The 15,725-nt window shown below is 37.6% G+C and overlaps 1 protein-coding gene across 8 annotated transcripts in view; it reads left to right on the plus strand.

Moving 5' to 3' along the window:
- Positions 1-15,725, plus strand: part of BBOF1 (basal body orientation factor 1) — a 54,427-nt gene that overhangs the window by 9,041 nt on the left and 29,661 nt on the right. For all 8 annotated transcript variants that reach the window (XM_042943757.1, XM_042943753.1, XM_042943754.1 and 5 more), the window contains exons 3-5: positions 1,991-2,056; positions 3,445-3,588; positions 13,024-13,104. In XM_042943757.1, coding sequence (XP_042799691.1) covers positions 1,991-2,056; positions 3,445-3,588; positions 13,024-13,104 — 291 coding nt within the window. The remainder of the gene's footprint in view (positions 1-1,990; positions 2,057-3,444; positions 3,589-13,023; positions 13,105-15,725) is intronic.

Below are 15,725 nucleotides of genomic sequence, written 5' to 3' on the forward strand. Positions count from 1 at the left end.
AGTTTGATGAGCAGAAGGATATTTGCATAGTCTCAAAATATCTGTCCTTAATTTGTAAATTAACTTAATTAGAAAAGGAAAATTGTAACTTTTTAATAGTCTCAAAATATCTTTCCTTAATTTGAAAATTACTTAATCACAAAAGGAAAAGGTGTAACTTTGTAAAAATTTTAAAGGAAAAACCTAGCAGACACAATCTTAACCAATTGATGAAAACATCAGTTACCTTATGATATAATGCACTGAAAAGAATACATCATCACTTAGACAGTGTGTGCCTGCCAAAAATGCATAACCTGAATCTGCTCATGGGGAAACATCAGATAGCCCCAACTCTAGCTGGTATTCTTGAAAACTGTCGATGCCATAAAAGACAAAGATGGAGAAACTGTTCCAGATTAAAGGAGACTAGTACACATGGCAACTAAATGTAATGCATAATCAAGGATTATATCCTGGACCAAAAAAAAAAAAAAAAAAGTTGCAATAAAGGACACTACTGGGACAATTGGCAAAATTTGAATATGGACTATAGATGAAATAATAGCATATCAATGTTAAATTTTCTGACTTTGATTACTGTGCTTCTAAAAGAATTTTGGGGCAAATGTGTGGCTCAGTTGGTTAAGTGTCTGACTCGATTTCAGCTCAGGTCACGATCTGATCAGCCCTGTGTGGAGCCTGCTTAAGGTTCTCTCTCTTCCTCTCCCTATGCCCCCCGCCTCAATAAATAAATAAATAAATAAATAAATAAATAAATAAATAAATAGAAGAATGGAAATACATTCTAAAGTATTTAGGGGTAAAGAGGCATGATATCTTAAACCTCCTCTCTCATCGTCCAGAAAAAAAAAATGTATATCATCTCTACATATTTTAGATAGATCAATCTATACATACATAGAGTGGGAAAGCAAATGGGAAAAATTGGGTAAAAACTATATGAGAACTCTTTGTACTCTTGAAACTTTTTTCCAAAAGTTACCCAGATAAGAGAAATACAAATAAAAACTACAGTGAGATATTACCTCACACCTATTAAGATAGCTATGATCAGAAAAATAGGAAATAACAAGCCTTGGGAAAGATGCAGAGAAATTGGAGCCCTTGTGCATCGTTGGTGGGAATGAATGTAAAATGGTGCAGCCATTATGGAAAACAGTATGTAGTTTCCTCAAATAATTAAAACTAGAATTACCACATGATCCAGAAATCCACTTTTGGGTGTATTTCCAAAAGAATTTAAAGCAAGAGCTTGAAAAGATATTTGTGCACCCCCTTCATTGAAATATTATTCACAGTCAAGAGGTGGAAGCAACCCAAGTGTCCATTGACAGATGAACGGATAAAGAAAATGGATATATACATACAATACAATAATATGCAGACTTAAAAAAAAAAAGAAAACCCTCATTAAAAAAAAATTTTTTTTTAAAAAGAAGAAAGTCCTGTCACATGCTACAACATGGATGAACTTCAAGGGCATTATGCTAAGTGAAACAAGCCAGTCACAAGAGAACAAACTGTATGATTCTACTCGTACAAATTATCTGAAGCAGTCAAAAGTCAAAAGCGTTGGGGAGGGGGGTAGGTAGGAGAAGAAAGTAGTGTTTTATGATATAGAGTTCCAGTTTTGCAAGATGAAAAAGTTCTAGAGATCTGTTGCACAACAATGTGAATATATTCAACACCGCCGAACTATATACTTAAAAATGGTTCAGATGGTAAATATAATGTGTTTTTTACCACAAAAAAAAAAAAAAAAAAAAAAAAAAAAGTTACCCAGGCAATTCTGATGATAGCCAGGTTTTAGAAACTGGCAATAGCAGGTTAAGGGCATGGAATTATGCCCCCTTTTCTCTTCTTTCTACCATACTCTACCTCTCCAACCCTATTGGTTTTAATATCACGTGAAAACTAGGCTACTTAATAAAGATAAGACACAGAGCAATGTTTTTTACCTTCCTGACGGTATTTCCAACTTCTACAGATTGAAAAACTCAAACAGCAATTGAATGAAACAAAGGAAAAAGCCAAAGAGGAGAATGAGAAATTGGTGAGTGTCTAGGTACTACTACTTTTACTTACTGGCTGGTCAGGTTTCTGGCAAGCTCAGATATTTAAGACACAAAATGAGTAAGTGAATAGGTCCTAAGAGCAGCCTCAGTGACCTTAAAGCTCACACACTTGATTGTGCAGAAGCTCAAAAATAGCAAAACTGCTTTTGTAGAAAATGATCTTGTAGTTGTGGTGCTCCTGAGTTTGTCCTTTCAATGGCTTTTCAGTGGATGGAGGTAGGAAATATAAATTCAGATGCAGGAGTACAGGGTTTTTACTTGATCCAGTCTCCTTTCTCTCTCACCAGAAATTCTGGTTCTTAATATCAGGTATGACTGAGTTATTGCTTCAAACCTCAATACATCAACAGTCACAGAATAACTAACACCAACATAGATTAGTGGAAACAGTTTAAGATTTTAGGGGGCACTTTTCCCCTCTGGATATATACCAATAGGGATCTATGATCAAATTACATTACCATTTGAAATAATTTCTTTCTGTGTGATTATGCCACCAACTCAAGAACACATTTTGTTTTTGATTCTGGGGAGTTGCTTTTTAAAATTATGGAATTATATAAAATTATGTAATTTTAAAGTTATGTAATTACATAATTACGTAAAATATTTATGTGGCTCCAAAGTCAAATCAAGCGTGTTATATTCTGAGAAATCAAACTATCCATGTCTTCACAATATACCAGAGTATAATGTCAAAACTGATTTTTGTCAACATGATAGGTGAAAAAGGGTATTCTAGTGTATTTGAACTTGCATTTCTCTTATTTTGAGCTAGGCTGAGCATTTTTTCATGTTTGAGGGTCATTTGCATTTCTTTTTGACAACTCATTCATTTTTTAAATTGTTATTGGCCCTTTTTTCCTCCTCTTCCTCTTTTTTTTCTCTTCTCTCCTTCTCTTTCCTTTCTACTCCTCCACTTCCTTTTCCTCCTCCCTCTTCCTTCCTCTTTTTTTCCCCACCTTCTCCTTCTCTCTTGATTTATTAGAGATACTGGCCCTTCCTTTATCTCTTAGCTTACTAATTTTAATTTACGGTTAGGGCTGTTACTTCTCTTTCTTACAAATTAAAGATTTGTTTAGTCTTCTCAAACCTCTTTTTAATAATTAACCTGCATTTTCTAGATAAGATCAGCTCATTCTAGAAGTTCTTTCTTATTCAAGGCACTTGGTATCTTCTAACAAAAAGTAAAACTTTATGCAAAAACAAAAAGGGAACATTTCTTCAAAGAAGATAGACAAATGGCCTAAGGTTTCAAGGGAACACAACTTTGTGGGACTTCTGTTCTTTTTCCTAATTCATTTAACTGTTTGGGGTTTTTGTTTTGTTTTGTGTTTTGTTTTGTTTTTTGTTTTTTTGCATATAGGAACAAAAGTATATTGTGCAAATAAATGAGCTGGAGGGAGAGTTCCAGCAAAAAGCCAAAGAAATTGGCACGATTCAGACAGAGCTGAAAACAATAAAACAATTCCAGAAGAGAAAAATCCAAGTGGAGAAAGAATTAGATGACGTAAGTTTCTTTCTTTCTTTAAACATAGGAGATTAGAGGGGCACCTGGGTGGCTTAGTCGCTCAAGCATCTGACTTTTGGTTTTGGTTCAGGTCATGATCTCACGACTTTGTGGGTTCGAGCCCCACATGGGGCTCTGTGCTAGCAGTGAGGGGCCTGCTTGGGATTCTTTCTCTTTCTCTCTCTCTCTCTCTCTCTCTCTCTGTCTCCTCTCTGTCCCTTCCTCACTCGTGCTTTCTCGCTCTTTAAATAAATAAATAAATAAATAAATAAATACTTCAAAAAAAGGAGATTAGGATTAACTACAAGCATAATTCAGAGATATTGCAGGTTTGGTTCCAGAGTGCCACAATAAAGTGAATGTCACAATACTATACTTTTTTTTTTTTTTTTTTGTCTTTTTAAGTAGGCTCCTTGCCCAACATGAGGCTTGAACTCACAACTCTGAGATTGAGAGTCCTATGCTCTACTGACTGAGCCAGCCAGGTGCCCCTCACAATACTATACTTATGTGTGCAAAAGCCTTCATAGACATTTACTCCTGTGAGATGGTAAAGGACTCCCTTTGGCATTTTAGAGATTATTTGAGAGAAAGTAGAAGACATCATGAGTGTAGCACTGGGTGCAAAAAAGTCTTGGTTAGACTTTTCTAAGCATTGATTTCTTTGTAACTTCACCAAATCTCAGCCAACACACCTTCTGCTTTTATCAGTAATTAAACCTTTGGAGTCACTTCAATAAGAAACACACTACAGTTCTTGGAAAACAGTAGGGGAAAACACTAGGTTGAGACTGATGAGTGATAATTTTAGAACATTTTAGAAGGTTCTCTGGGTAGGGGTAGGTGGGGTGAGGAAAACCGTACTTTCAGAAAGTTTCTCTGACTTCGCTTTGCTTTTTCTCTTTCCATTCCCTCAGCTCGGAATATAGTTTTATTGCATTAATAATAATGTAGTAAATGGCACTACATTTACATTTAGTAGATGAGTGTTGGGCACAGTAGCAGAAATCAGCTTTGTGACTTTGGGCAAGTTACTTAACCTCTCTATACCTTGATTTCCTGATCTGTAAAATGAGGATAGTAAGAGTTCATCATAGGCTCATAGGGTTGTTGTAAGGATTAAATGAGTTCATATAGTTACAGTGCTTAAAATAGCATTATGTCATATAAGAGACAATTATATTTACAATAGTATGTAGCGCTCTGCAAACAGAAGTCCTGATTTGTAGCATTTGCTGGTTTCCTTGGTATAAATACTCTTATTATGGCCAATTTCAAGCTACCAACACCCTAACACATGCTAGCGACATTCCTGGTGTGAGTCTGCTCCAATGTGCAATTAAATGCTGCTGCTGTTATTAGTAATAGCAGTAGCATTACCGCCTAAGATAACCATATTTCATATAGTGGAGGGGCTGAAAGTTGGTGCTCCAAAATCAGACTGCTAGAAAACAGTATAAATACTGTTTTCACTACTTGAATATTATCTTGTTAAGCTTCCTCATCTAAGCCATGGAGCTGGGAATAATGGTACCAACTTTAAAGGGTCATTGTGAAGACTAAATGAAATCATCTGTTTTAAATGCTTAGCACTGGGTGGTAAATATTACCTGCTGTTGCTGTTTCTGCTGCTAGTATTACTACTGCTAAAATTATGATTATAGAAATTAGTATTATTTAAGTATTATTTAGTATTATTTAAGGCCCTTCCACCATCCCTTTTGACGCCTCTCATTCTTGGTCATGGTATTCTCCAAGCATGCAATGTCTCTCAAGCAGTCCTTGGGCTCCCCAGAACCCTATTGAGCAAGAACAAGGTCTGATGGGAAACCAAAGTTCCTGCATCCTATCTCTGTTTACCTCCCAGCTAACTGCCAAATTGCAAGGGTGTATGAGAAATGAATAAGTCAGACAAGATACTGTAGTGGTTGAAATCAGGGACTTCATGTCCTGGCTCCGCAGCTGATAGCTATGTGGCCCTTGGATAGTCTGTTAACTTCTCTGAGTCTCAGATTCTTCATTTGTAAAATGTGGCTATAATATCACGTGTCTCCTCTTAGAGATGTTGTGTGGATTAAATAATGTGTGTAAAATATTTAGCATATTTATTCCTACTAGTCTCCAGTAAGAGGAGTAATGTCATAATTGTTGATATTTACTTGTTATGATTATATAGCTTTAAAAATCGTAATAGAGTACTCTTAAAAGCTCTAATTAAAGGAATGAGTTGGCACATTTTAGGCAAAGTGGGAAAGTCTAAGACACTTTCTTAAATTGGAGGAATGTATAGGAAAGTGTTTTTTTTTTTTTTTATTTTTTTTTTAAATTTTTTTTTTCAACGTTTATTTATTTTTGGGACAGAGAGAGACAGAGCATGAACGGGGGAGGGGCAGAGAGAGAGGGAGACACAGAATCGGAAACAGGCTCCAGGCTCCGAGCCATCAGCCCAGAGCCTGACGCGGGGCTCGAACTCACAGACCGGGAGATCGTGACCTGGCTGAAGTCGGACGCTTAACCGACTGCGCCACCCAGGCGCCCCTAGGAAAGTGTTTTAACTCTTTCTGTCATAATTGCAAAGTTATCTCCCAACCTCCCTGCCTGGCTGACTTTGTGAACTTGACTGCCTGTTGCTTTACAACTGTTGTTCTGTTACTTTAAAATTGTTCTTAATTTCAGTAGCTCATCTTTATACAAGCTCCTGTGCAGTATTTTCTGAGGAACTCTCTCCTTCTATGTGTTTCCAGACCTTTAAAGTCCTTAAGGGGAACCAGGGTGGCTCAGTCTGTTAAGCATCTGATTTGATCTTAGATCCCTGTGTTGGGCTCCGTGCTGACAGCAAGGAGCCTGCTTGGGTTTCTCTCTTTCCCTCTCTCTTTGCCCCTCTCCCACCTGGTCTCTTTCTCTCTTTCTCAGAACAAAACAAAACATAACAAAAACGACAACAATAACAAACCACATTAAACTCCTTAAAATAGCAGCTATATAACTGTCTTCTCTAGTTATTTTATGTTTGTATTGTTCATTAGTTTTGTAAACTGAGGAGAATAAAAGGAGCCAGATCATCTACTTGTGAATGTCTTTGTCACTCCTCACTAGTCGCTAGACTGGTACTTACTAATAAAACTTGCTAAGTGAGTGATATAAGGCAACCATCTAAAATGAAATCCTTTCATGGAATTCATAGAATCTTAGAGCTGAAAGAAACTTTAGGGCCAATTTAAGCCATTCTATAGATGAGCAAAACTGAGACACAAAGATGTTAAGTGACTTTCGTGGTAACTTGTAGAGCTGGTAGCAGAACCCTGTTGATCTGAATCCCTGCCCAGTACTTCTAGTCGTGCCCTCTCTATTTCTTCACCTGCATTATTACCTATTATTGAAGAAAAATTACCCTCAAATCTAGCAGCTTAAAACTACACTAAACATTTGTTAAAAACATAATTCCCATGGGTCAAGAATTTGGGAGCAGTTTGGGGCACCTGGCTGGCTCCATAGAGCATGTGACTCTTGATTTCAGGGTCATGAGTTCAAGCCGCACGTTGGGTGTGGAGCCTACTTTAAAAAAAAAAAAAAAAGAATTTGGGAGCAGGTTAACTGGGAAATTCTGGCTCAGGGTCTTCCATGAAGTTACAGTCTAGATATCAGCCAGGGCTGCAGTCATCTGGAGGCTTGATTAGAGCTTCAGGATCTGTTTCCCAGTGCCAACTAACATGCTGTCAAGTTGGGACTAGTAATTACTGAGAGGCCTCAGCATCTTCCCACATGGGCCTTTCAATGACTTTACCCAAAGTGAATAATCCCAAAGAAAGCCAGACAGAAGCTATCCCTTTCTTGACTTAGCCTTGGAAATTGTACAGCATTACTTCTGTCATATTCTATTAGTTAGGAGTGAATCCCTAACTCTGGCCCACAGTCTAAGGATGGAGAATTAGGTTCCATCATTTGAAGGGAGGACCATCAAAGAAGTTGTGGATGTATTTTAAAACCACCACATCACCACAGTCCAAAGTATGCACCAATACGGAAATGTTCTGATTAACTCCCTGAAGAATCTTCTTTAGTATTTCTCTTTTGTAAACCTAGTATTGTCCAGATGCCTTGATGTGAAAGTCAAGACCCAACACCTATTTTGAAACATTATTTTCTCCTTTTACTTCCTCATGCACACCCCCTTTAATTCATCCAAACTGGATATTTACTCATCCCTGAAGTCTTTTTACCATATTTTTTAAAGTTCATTTTTGGGGCGCCTGGGTGGCTCAGTCAGTTAAGCGTCCGACTTCGGCTCAGGTCACGATCTTGCGGTCCGTGAGTTCGAGCGCCGCGTCGGGCTCTGGGCTGATGGCTCAGAGCCTGGAGCCTGCTTCCGATTCTGTGTCTCCCTCTCTCTCTGCCCCTCCCCCGTTCATGCTCTGTCTCTCTCTGTCTCAAAAATAAATAAAACGTTAAAAATTTAAAGTTCATTTTTGTTTATTTTGAGAGAGAGAGTGAGCAAATGGTGGAGGGGCAGAGAGAGAGGGAGAGAAAGAATCCCAAGCAGGCTCTCTGTTGTCAGCACAGAGCACAATGTGAGGCTCGATCTCACAATCCATGAGATCATGACCTGAGCGGAAATCAGGAATTGAACGCTTAATGGACTGAACCAGGCACCCCCTTTCTGCCATTTTTTTCGTAGTTCAAACTGTTTCTTCTATCCAGAATATACTCCCAATAGATCTCTATCCATTAAAATTTTACCGATTCTTCAAAGGCTCAGCTCAAATGCATATCCTCCATAAGGCTGTCCCCCAGAGTCATGTTTAAAAGTCATAATTTTAGGGGCACCTGGGTGGCTCAGTCGGTTAAGGTCTGACTTCAGCTCAGGTCATGATCTCACAGTTTGTGGGTTTGAGCCCTGTGTTGGGCTCTGTGCTGACAGCTTAGAGCCTGGAGTCTGCTTCAGATTCTGTCTCCCTCTCTCTGCCTCTCTCTCTCTCTCTCTCTCTCTCAAAAATAAACATTAAAATTTTTAAAAAAATAAATCAAAGTAATAATTTTCTATGAAAAAAAGTATTAATTTTCTTCCATTTGTGACAGCTTGGATGAAACTTGAGGGTGTTATGTTAAATGAAAAAAATCAGAAAGATAAACATTATATGATATCCCTTATATGTGGAATCTAAAAAAGAGCTGAACTCCGAGCAACAGAGTAGAGGTTACCCAAGCTGGGAGGGAGGAGGATATAAGGAGATATTGGTCAAAGGATACAAACTTCCAGTTATAAGATTGAAAAGTTCTGGGGATTCTAATGTACAGTATGGTGATGATAGCTAATAATCCTGTATTATATACTTGAAAGTTGCTAAGAGAATAAATCTTAAATGTTCTTACTACAAAAAAGAAATGGTAATTATGTGACAATATGGAGGTGTTAGCTCATTATTTATTTATTTATTTATTTATTTATTTATTTATTATTTATACCATGTTATATGTTATACCATTTTATATGTCAATTTTATCTCATCAAGCTGGAAAAAAGAAAAAAGATTATTAGCAAAAAAAAAAAATAATACTTTGTGTGTTTTCATAGCATTTTTTATCTCTTTTATACCACTTTGCTCATTTACCTTGGCATATTCATTATTTGTCTTTTCTCCCCTGCTAGTTACAAATTCTTTGAGGCATGAACATCATTGTTCATTTGTATTCATCAAATACAAGATAACACAGTAATGCTCAATAAATCTTTGTTAAATTCTGAGTAGGTCTTTTCATTAAAAAAATGTAATTGAAGATTGGGGCACCTGGGTGGTACAGTCGGTTAAGTGTTCGACTCTTGGTTTTGGCTAGGTCATGACCTCACAGATTGTGAATTCAAGCCCCACATCATGCTCTGTGCTGACATGTGGAGCCTGCTTGGGATTCTCTCTCTCTCTCTCTCTCTCTCTCTCTCTCTCTCTCTCTGTCTCTCTCTCTGCCCCTCCGGCTTGAGCTCTCTCTCTCAAAATAGATAAACTTAAAAAATGTAATTGAAGGAATATCAAGTTTTCTACTAACTAGATGGGAGGAATCCTTTCATAATGTATATGTATATTAAATCATTGCAATATATACTCAAAATACTTTACAATTAATAATTTCCAAAAAAAAAGCTTAAAATTTTCTAGAAGGAATATCAAATTTTTTAATATGAAAATACTGAAGATTGAATCAATTTAAGATTGGTAACTTTTTAGGAACTCTCACAATAGCTATCTTAAGTATAGGTATACAATCTGAATCAATATGAATTAACTAGTGGGTATTCTAGAGGTATGATTTCTTTTTTTTAAGAACAATATTGCCACCTAATGGAGAAATAGATTTCGGACTTTTCAAAAGGGACGTGGGCCAGGAAGACTTAAAATTCAGGCAAAAGATACTGGTTTGTGGGAAAAAATAAGGTGGTTCTCTGGAATTCAAAATATGGAAGATTTAGGGCAGATGTAGAGGCCTGTGAACTTAAAATGAGGGGAGTATATAGATAAAGGAAGAAAATTAATTATACTGTGTATATGGAATTCACTATACAAATGAAAAGAGGCTAGTTAAATTTAGATTATCAAAAAATACTCAAAGCATAAATTTTAAAGAAAAAATGATTTCTATCTATGTAATTAACAGAAGGAGCATACATTGGTAGGTTGCAGTTATTTTAAAATAATTTGTTTTAGTCTATCTTCTTTTGACAGCGATAATACCCATTGCAGCAAATTTAGCTGATAAAAAAGAAGACAATTAAAAGCCCTCTCCTCACAGTTATACTACCTAGAGATAACCATTAAATATTTTGGTCTATTTTCTTTCTCTTTTTCTTCCTCTATGTAGAGACGTTTAAAAATACATGGCATTTTAGGGGGCGCCTGGGAGGCTCAGATTGTTAAGCATCCGACTCTTGATTTCAGCTCAAGTCATGATCCTGGGGTTGTAGGATCGAACCCCGTGTCCGACTCCATGCTGAGCATGGAGCCTACTTAAGATTCTGTCTTTCTCCTTCTGCCTTTCTCCCCCATCTGCCTTTCTCTCCCTATGCTCCCCCTCTTCTCTTTCTCTCTCTCTCTCAAATAAATAAATAAATAAGTAGCCATCTTTCAAATATATATATATATATATATGCTATTTTTTAAAAAATGAGGTTATTATGTACAAACTGTTACCCTGACTTTTTCACTTTTGTTGTGAACATTTTTCAATGCCATTACATATTTTCCTTTTTTCTTTTTTTTAAAAAAGGTACTGTTTTTTAAAGTTTATTTATTTTGAGAGAGAGACAGAGACAGAGACAGAGAGAGAGGGAGAGAGAATCCCAAGGAGACTCCATGCTGTCAGCACAGAGCCAGATGGGGGGCTCAGTCCCACAAGCCGTGAGATCATGACTTGAGCTGAAACCAAGAGTCAGACACTTAACTGACTGAGCCACCCAGGTACCCCTCAATGCCATTACATATTTTTCTATAAAATCTTTTGACTAGTCGAGGCATATGTATCATAATTTATTAGGTAAGATGTATCATGGGTAGATGTATCATGATTTATTAATTAGTCCCTCATTGTTAGACATCTGAGCTTTTTTCTAATTTTCCACTATTATAAACTGATGAACACCTAGGTAACAAAATGTTTTTCTACATCTGTAATTAGTATTTAGGATAACTTCTCTGAGGTGGAATTTGTAGGTTAAAGAACATAAACTTTTAAAGGTTTTTGATAGGGGCCACCTGGGTGGCTCAGTCAGTTAAACATCTGATTCTTGAGTTTGGACCAAGGTGGACCCTGTGTCTGCCCTGGGTCAGGCTTCGTGCTGAGCAGAGCCTGCTTGGGATTCTCTCTCTCACTTCTCTCTCTCCCTCCCCTGCTCATGTGCTCGTGTTTGCGCTCTCTCTCTCTCTCTCTCTCTCTCTCAAAAAATAAATAAATAAATAAATAAACTTAAAAAAGATTAAAAAAAATTTTTTTGAGAGAAGAGCGAGAGAGAGAGAGAGCAAAGCAGGGGAGGATCAGAGAGAGAGGGGGACGGTGGATCCAAAGTGGGCTCTGTGCTGACAGCAGTCAGCCTGATGCGGGGCTCAAACTCAAGAATCATGAGATCACGACCTGAGCTGGTCAGTCGCCTAACCAACTGAGCCACCCAGGCACCCCAAAAAGAACGGTTTTGGTAGGTATTACCTAATTATCTTTAGAAACATTTGTTAATTTATGGATTTTGAAAGGTCCATCTTCCCACACACTAAGATGATAGACATTTCCATAAACTTGTACACTGACATTAATTTTCAGTCTTTAATGATATCAGAAGGCATTTTTTTAGAAATTGTATGAAAAATACAGAGAGAAAGAATATCTGAATGAGATCATATAAAATGGAGATTTAATACACTTTGGACAGAGATCACAGGATAATTATTAAGTATAAGGGAGGACAGTAGTAGATATAATAATAACTAGCTGGTATATTAAATGGTTACTATTCTAGCTAGGTACTTTACATGTATTGTTTGTTATTTAATCCTGGCCACACCCTATGAGCTAGTTACTATTATTATTCTCTTCTTATTCCTGGAAACCTGAGACTTAGAGAAGTGATTTGCCCAGAGTCAAACAGTTGTCTCATGGGACACTCTACTGCCTTTTTTATGGATTAGATGGAGTATGCTTATTTCAGCCTGACTGATTGCCAGTAAATGTAGACTACAATATAGCTTTAAATTAGCTTACTTTTCTTTGCCTAGAAGAGTTTTATGTCCTTTTTATTCCATGTATACATGTTTTTAGGACAGAAGGATCCATCTATGAGAATCATAGGGAGATGTATTTTAGATTAATACTAGGGAGAATTTTCTAAAAATGGGAACTATGAAAGGCTAGTCTAATGAATTAATGACATTTGAATTCGTGATACTTCTGTCTCTAGATATTTTTCTCATAGAAAGAATCCTATATTAAGTGGGAGATTGTCTGGTGTGAATTTTAAGGTCCCTTTCAATTCTAAAATATTATGTTTTTAAAGTGTAATCTCTACACCCAACGTGGGACCTGAACTCCTGAGATCAAGAGTCACACACTCCTCCAACTGAGCCAGCCAGGTGCCCCAATTCTAAAATATTATGATTCTATGAGTCTACATGTTTAAATGAAGATATTTGGCAAATATGATTATGAGAACAACTTGTCTGTTCTGGGAACTGTTGTTCATGAATAACTTTTTAGAAACTCAATACTGATCTTGTAAGTCTATAGATGATTGGTGGGAAATATGGTACTCACGGGTAGGGACATGGAATTTTCCTATGTGTTCAGGATTAAGAAATAATGTATCACAGAGAATGTTTTTTTATTGAGAATTTTCCAGAAATGTGCCTCAGTCACCCCCATTTCCTACTGATCTTTTTTTTTCTTTTGTTATTGTAATTATAGCTTAAGGAGAATTTAAGGAACACGGAGCGGAAACATCAGGAGACTCTTAGAAGATTGGAGGGCAAGTTTTTTGAAGAAAAGGTACAACACTTTAGTGTTAATTAAGAAATATTTTGTTTTTAAAAAGAAGAAATATTTTGTTTACTAAAACATTATAAGTATCTATATGCACTCTGAGACATGTCAACCTTTCTTTTGGTATCTTATTAGAGGATTGTTTATCAAATCACAGCAGATAAAAAAATAGGGAAAATGAAACCTGTTCTAGATATCTCAGTGTCTAGTCAGTTAGAGATTCTTGAAATCCTAAAGAGGGATTGTTATCCGAAGCTTCAGGACACAGTCCCTTCAGCTTGGTGTTCCCCTAGTGGACGGAAAGCTGCATGTAGCACATTATGTAGGGGGATGAGATGGGAAAAGTCACTCTGGTACACGTGAAGGTGTTTCCTTAGTCAAACCAAGCTAAACTAAGGGTGTTAATAAAAAGGGGGCTCGGGGCGCCTGGGTGGCTCAGTCGGTTGGGCGGCCGGCTTCGGCTCAGGTCATGATCTTGCGGTCCGTGGGTTCGAGCCCCGCGTCGGGCTCTGTGCTGACAGCTCAGAGCCTGGAGCCTGTTTCAGATTCTGTGTCTCCCTCTCTCTCTGCCCCTCCCCTGTTCATGCTCTGTCTCTCTCTGTCTCAAAAATAAATAAAACGTTAAAAAAATTAAAAAAAAAAAAAAAAAAAGGGGGCTCAAAAATGTTCCTTAGCATATCACAAACTTCCACATTTCTCTGTGCCTCTGACATTAATTCTCCAAATTGTGGGAAGTGCATTGGAACACTTCTCTGTGAGCTTTTCAGAGGACCCATGGTTTTTCTTTAAGTCTTCTAAACTTTCCTTTAACTGTTCATTCTTAGGGAAGAATTGAACAGATTTCTTTCAGAAACTGGTAGGGATGTAGGAAGTTGAGGGTGGGGCAAATAAGTACTCATATCAGCTTTAGATAAAAAATTTGCCATAAAAAGTGGCTCTAGATTTCCCGTTTCTGTATTAAATAACCTAGGAATGGGGCAGGAGGAGCATCTTGGTGCTTTCCTTCTCAGGCACTTCCTGGCACTGTTACGAGTGGAAGTCCTCAGGAATGGGCTGCTCTCAATTGCCTTTTTCCCTCTATCCCACCCCCTAAGCTTGTTCTCTTCTCTGCTAAGTGCAGCAGTTCCACAAAGGTTAGGAGCGCTTCATCAGATTGCAGCATACATGTCTGACAGTGCCTATATAAATAGGATTTTTATGTCTGGAAGTAGGTGGCTGCTGGCCTTTCCCTCATAGTTGCAAGATGGTTAATGCAGCTCTAAGATTTGTCTGTGTTTAAGGCAGCAAGAAGGGAGGCTCCAGCTGTATCTGTCCTTTTTTATTTGGAAACCATAAAAGCTTTCCCAGAAGCTCTTAGCAGATTTTGTCTTACATCTATCTCATTGGACAGAGCCATGTTATATTGGATGCTGGGAAAGTGAGTGTGTTTTTTTCCAGACACTAGTGAAAGCCGGAAAGGGAGGATGGGAATGAGTGTTGGGATGGCCAGCCACAGCAGTAGCTGTCTCAGTATGTTCGGTGTAAACTTCATGGTTAGGTACGAACTCCTGTGCTGGTTTGAACCCCAGTGCTGCTGGTTTGTGGCAGAGGGCTTTCCGGTAAGCCCTGTTTATTCGTCTCCACCTGGTCATATAAAGCACATCCCTCAGGTTATAGGTGTTTTGTTTCCCTATTTAATCCTTTCTGTTCCTTGAACCACCAAGCCCTTTCCCAATGACATATTTTTGTACTTGGTGTTCCTTTCTGGAATGTTCTTCCTCCAGCTCTGGCTCTTCTCATTCTTAGGAGCTCAAATGTCATTTCCTCAGAAATGGATTCCTTAAACCCCAATCTAACATAATCTCCCCCAGTTACTATCTATCTCATTACTCCATTTATTACATTCACAGCATTCATCACAGTTTAATTCTCTCATTTGTTTGCTTGTTAGGGAGCAAACAAGCATCACATTGCCTGCGTATGAATCTCTGCTCTGCCACTTACTAGCTATCTGACTTTGGGCAAGTCACTAACCTCTCTTTCCCTGTTTCCTCAGTCCTTGTTTTTGGTGATAATAATAGTGTCTAATTTTTAGGGTTCTTGTGATAGGTAAGTAATACACATAGAGCTCTTAGAACCATGCCTGGCACGTGGTAAAAGCTCAGTGCACTTTAATTATTATCGTTGTTTGGATCTCACCTAGAATACAAGGTCTGTCAGAACAGGGACCTTATCTGTTTTTTTCACCACAGAATCTCCAGCATCTGAAAAATCTGATACAATACTAATGCTCAATAGGGATTTGTTGGATAAATAGATGACTCTAACCACATTGTATTTAGCAGAAATTTATCCAAGCTCCACTTTCCAATATTGATGTGGACTTTTTTTTTCTATTTATGTGTCATATTGCTTCTTTAATGGGGAGATCAGATGGTACCCTGAGGTTCCTGTGTTCACACTATCCTCTTTGCTAGCTATTCCACCAGTACTTGGAGTTCTTCACACTAGGTCATGTGGACAGGAGTATTTTGTTTGACATTATAAAATAAATACTTCACTTTTTGGTGTGTAAATTTGTTAGAAATATAACTCTATTAAAACAGCCTACAGGCACCTGGGTGGCTCAGTTCGTTAAGCATCTGACT

This window comes from Panthera leo, chromosome B3 (genome assembly GCF_018350215.1).
Source record: "Panthera leo isolate Ple1 chromosome B3, P.leo_Ple1_pat1.1, whole genome shotgun sequence".
In the NCBI taxonomy this organism is placed as follows: domain Eukaryota; kingdom Metazoa; phylum Chordata; class Mammalia; order Carnivora; family Felidae; genus Panthera; species Panthera leo.